At 52.0% G+C, this 4,092-nt stretch overlaps 1 protein-coding gene across 1 annotated transcript; it reads right to left on the bottom strand.

Moving 5' to 3' along the window:
- Positions 1-703: 703 nt before the first annotated feature.
- Positions 704-1,902, bottom strand: LOC123074274 (uncharacterized). The gene has a single exon (XM_044497163.1). It carries the CDS (start codon positions 1,725-1,727, stop codon positions 1,017-1,019), a length of 711 nt encoding a protein of 236 aa, XP_044353098.1. The 5' UTR covers positions 1,728-1,902; the 3' UTR covers positions 704-1,016.
- Between the last annotated feature and the right edge of the window lie 2,190 nt (positions 1,903-4,092).

The following is a 4,092-nucleotide window of genomic DNA, read 5'->3' as shown; positions in this document are numbered from 1 at the left end:
AAACTAAAACGTACAGAAAAGCTAGTGCACCCAAAAAAACCAACTGGTGGTGTTGTAATCATGAGCAAGATTAAGTGAACGGGCTTAAATCAATAGGAAACGACAAGTTATGATTGATTATACGGCCGCAACAAAGGTAACATTCACCCTAAGAAAAACAAAGGTACTCCCTCTTTTCACTTTTATAAAGCCTTGAAGACATTTCAGACAGGGTGCAAAGTAGCTCATTTTCAGTTGTCTGAAACGACTTATAAAAATGAGCGGAGGGAGTAATATTCTCTCTTTAATCATCTCGTTCTTCCCTTTCTCTTGGGGGCCATGAAGTTAAAAGAGTAGACGTTACGTACGGGTGAGCTGCATGATTCCATCTCCAAGATCCGAGGCATGTATGCTCTGTACATGTAAGACAAGAGAACCGCATATGTCAGACTTATGTAGGCAATCTCAACGATCTCGGTAGGTATACAAGCTGTACATTGCTTATTATGTACGGAATGAATCTGTTGTGTTCTCCTTGGTATATCCAAGTTGACAAGTGTGTGCGCGCGCTTCATGCCAACACAGATCGATACAAACCGCATGATAAATTAATACACAAATCAACCAATTTACTAGTAGGATTATGTATTTTCACAAGCATACGCACACTTGTGAAATGAAACAATTTAGCATGCATGCACCTCGGCCGAACAACATCCATGCAAATGTGCAAAATTCTATCATTTCAGCTCATATGCATGATATCATCTTGATATGACAGATACAAGTTGGGGGGCTTCAAAGCCCTTCTTTTTATCTCGTCTCCTCGCTCTCTATCGAGAGATTATCACAAACGAGGAAAATTACAAGCAGAGCATGCAGGTAGCTAGAAAAACTCGAGACCCACATGACAGTGAAACAATCGACCGATGCCACGTATTTATATAGCTTTAGGATTCGCGCCCATGCACCCGTACCCTCGCACCACCGCGGCGTATGGCGGAAGCGGCCGGGGCTGGCGCGCGGCGCGTCTGGATCTAGCCACGGCGGCGGGTGCAGTTGTCGGGCGTGGTCGACTGCTGCATCCGGAGCTGCTCGTAGAACCTCTTGATGAAGCTGTCGGCCTCGGCGTCCACGCGCTCGTCGACGCCCTCCGGCTCGACGGGGAACGGCGAGTCGGTGACGCGCAGCTGGCGCGCCCCGGCCGGGCAGCGCCCCAGGCTGAGCGCCAGCATGGGCGACGGCGTGGCCCGGGACACCCCCGGCGTGTCCCCGGCAGCGTGCGCGTTCATCATCTCGAAGGCGGCCGCCACGGTGGCAGCGTCCAGCCCGCCGTAGTTTCTGCCCCGGCCGCGGCCGCGGCCGATCTTGAAGGGGAAGACTGCCTGCTCGTACACCGGCGTGGTCTCACAGCTGAACTCGACGTCCCTGGGGTCGTGCTGGTACATGGAGAGCGCGGACGGGGAGGCGCCGGCCGCGGCCGCGGCGCCGAAGCGGTGGCCCCCGGCGAGCGGCTGGTGCGCGAGGAGGTCCCGGAAGTGCCTGCCGGCGAGCTTGCCGCGGCCGAGCAGCAGGTGGAGGTCCATCATGAGGCGCTTGCGGCAGAGGCCACGGCGCAGCATGTGGTAGACGGCGCGCAGCACGTGGAGCAGGCGCCTCCCGAGCCCGGGCTCCACGCCTCCCCCTCCGGGCGACGACCCGCCACCCCCGCCGCTGCCGGCCGGCTGGATCCTCCTGTCGGTCGCCATGGCCACCACCGCGTGAACCGTGGCAATGCAGAGAAGAGAGAGATCACCGTCGAGCCCGCTGCGTGTCGCGTCACCGAGATCGAGGAGCGGAGCTGGCTTTGGTGGCTTCGCTTTGCTTTGGGGTGGAGAGTGGAACAACTTTTGCTCTCAGTGCTTTGCTTGGCTAGGTGGTGAATGGAACGAATGGGAAGCGGAGGCCGGGCCCGTATTTAAAGGCCCGGGCGCGCGAGGAGGAGGAGGGAGGCGTGGGTGCGGCGCGGGGCCCGCGGCTGGATGGGACTTAAGAATTAAGCAACGAAGAGGAGCGTAACGTTGGGTGTGAGGCGTGCGCTGTGGCTAAGCTAAGCTAAAGCCAAGCACTGTTTGAACCGCCATTGTCCCGTAGTGACCACCGATGACGATGATGATGATGATGTTGAGTACGTGGTGACCAGCCTTGGTTAGGGTTAGGCGGTTAGCTAGCCAGCTAACCAACCCAGCCGCAAAACGATATATCTCTTCGTGTCTAAGAAACTACTCCGTACTAAGTTGTGATCTTGCACGGCAGCACCGTGAGCTCCTTGCATTTTCTACCATTATTTTTCAACAGAAAGGCGCTTGCGTGCACCGTTCATGGAAAGTTACCGGTTATTCCATATTTTATATGTCGCAATTATGTGGGAAACGGTGTGCTTTTTACGGACCGTATGGAAAGGTGCCAATAATTTACGTGGAAAAGCCAAGCGAGGAGAGATTATGTTACTGATAAATAGCGTTTTGAGGCGCCTTCCGGGAAGCTTCCAGACAAACAGTAGGCACGTAGTAGTAGGCGGTGCTTTGCAAGTTGCGAGCTAGCTTTGGTCCCGTGCATGCGTGCATGGGTTCGTTCCACGTTGGCACAGGGAATATGCAATGCATCATCGTGCATGGACGGAGGAGCCCCTGCCATTTCAGGGTTCCAGTTTTTTGTTTTTGTTTTTTGAGGGGTAAACATTTTTAGAACAACCTTTTTCACCACTGCTCTCCGGGGCATGAACAGCTTGCGATCAGCTGGTGAGCACTACGTGCCCTCCAAAAGTTATTGAGACTTGTTCAGAATCGTTGCCCTAGTTTCACCCCCTCTAAAAGCTCAGGCTTGCAATCCCATCCTATATTATCAGATATCAGGTCAGATAAAGAAAGCAGGAGGAGGTGACTGAGGTGGCTACACCTATATGTACAGGTTAGTAGTACAAAGTTACATGTCTTTCACCGTGCGACAGCTAGCTAGCTGGTGAGCACTAACTAGCTAGCTAGCCAGCCTACAAGGTTATCGGTCACTGTATCACGCTGCAATTGGCAACCTGCTTGGGAAAGAAGATGTTTTTCTTCCCCGTTCCAGAAGAACGAAGAAGCTTACTTAGGGGGTGTTTGGTTCAGAAGTCTTAGGACTTTTTCTAGTCCCAGGGACTAATGAAAAAAGACTCTCTAGTCCCTGTAGAAAAAGTCCCTCCAGTTTGGTTCCTAGGGACTTTTTAGGGACTTTTTCTAGTCTCTGGCAAAAGTCCCTGAACCAAACACCCCCTTACTGTACCTAGCAACCCTAATTGCGGCGGCCGGCAGCAAATAATTAACGTGAAGCGCATGCAGGTTCAATGCGTCAAGAAAGCCGCAGCCTAAAAGGATAATTACGTGCCCTCATCTGCACCGAGGAAAGCAGAGAAAGCCGGCGCTGCTGCCAGGAACAAACGCCAGGAGATTAACGTGCCTGCTTTGGCTTCGGCTTTGGCTTTGGCTTGGCCAGCTCGAAAAAGCGCTTTGATACGCTGCCAAATTACCGCCGGGATACGGCGCTTAATTTATGAGCTCCACACACATGCACGGCATGGCATTCATGGTAAAGAATGGGTTCATGTGTCTCGGTCAGGAAAGAACCAGCAGGCGCCCTGAAACTAAATTAAAGTCCGTACTCCACATCAAACAAGTCGATTAGCTCTACTAGTTAATGGCATAACACAGGTGTACGTGGTTAGTATAATGTGATCAACAACTGTACTCACAAGCCGATAAGACCAGGATATACAACGGGATCGTACCGTACAAAAGCATGCCGATACACGGAGGATTGGGCGCTTAACTAAATGACCACTTTAAGGAAGCAAAAGAAAGGAGGAAAGAAAATGTAAACTGTGCTAGGGGCACAGAGAGAGCTAAGCTTGGGCTCGTGTATGCCAAAATATAAACAGGCTGTCGAAAATGTGAAGCGAAAGAAAGAAAGAGGGGTGGTGTGCAGGGCCTGGTTTCATGGAAGCTTCCCTCGCAGGAACACTCTGGATAATTTTGAGTTCATTGTTAACTATGGTTTTCCTTTCTTCGATTTGAGCTGGACCAGAAAGTGGTCACAGTG

This window comes from Triticum aestivum, chromosome 3D (genome assembly GCF_018294505.1).
Source record: "Triticum aestivum cultivar Chinese Spring chromosome 3D, IWGSC CS RefSeq v2.1, whole genome shotgun sequence".
Lineage (NCBI taxonomy): Eukaryota > Viridiplantae > Streptophyta > Magnoliopsida > Poales > Poaceae > Triticum > Triticum aestivum.
Note: the sequence above shows the minus strand (reverse complement) of the source record. Positions and strands in the feature narration are given on the sequence as shown.

What these genes read in the sequence shown, in the direction of transcription:
- LOC123074274 (XM_044497163.1), bottom strand. Translation starts at nt 1,727, where the DNA reads ATGGCGACCGACAGGAGGATCCAGCCGGCCGGCAGCGGCGGGGGTGGC.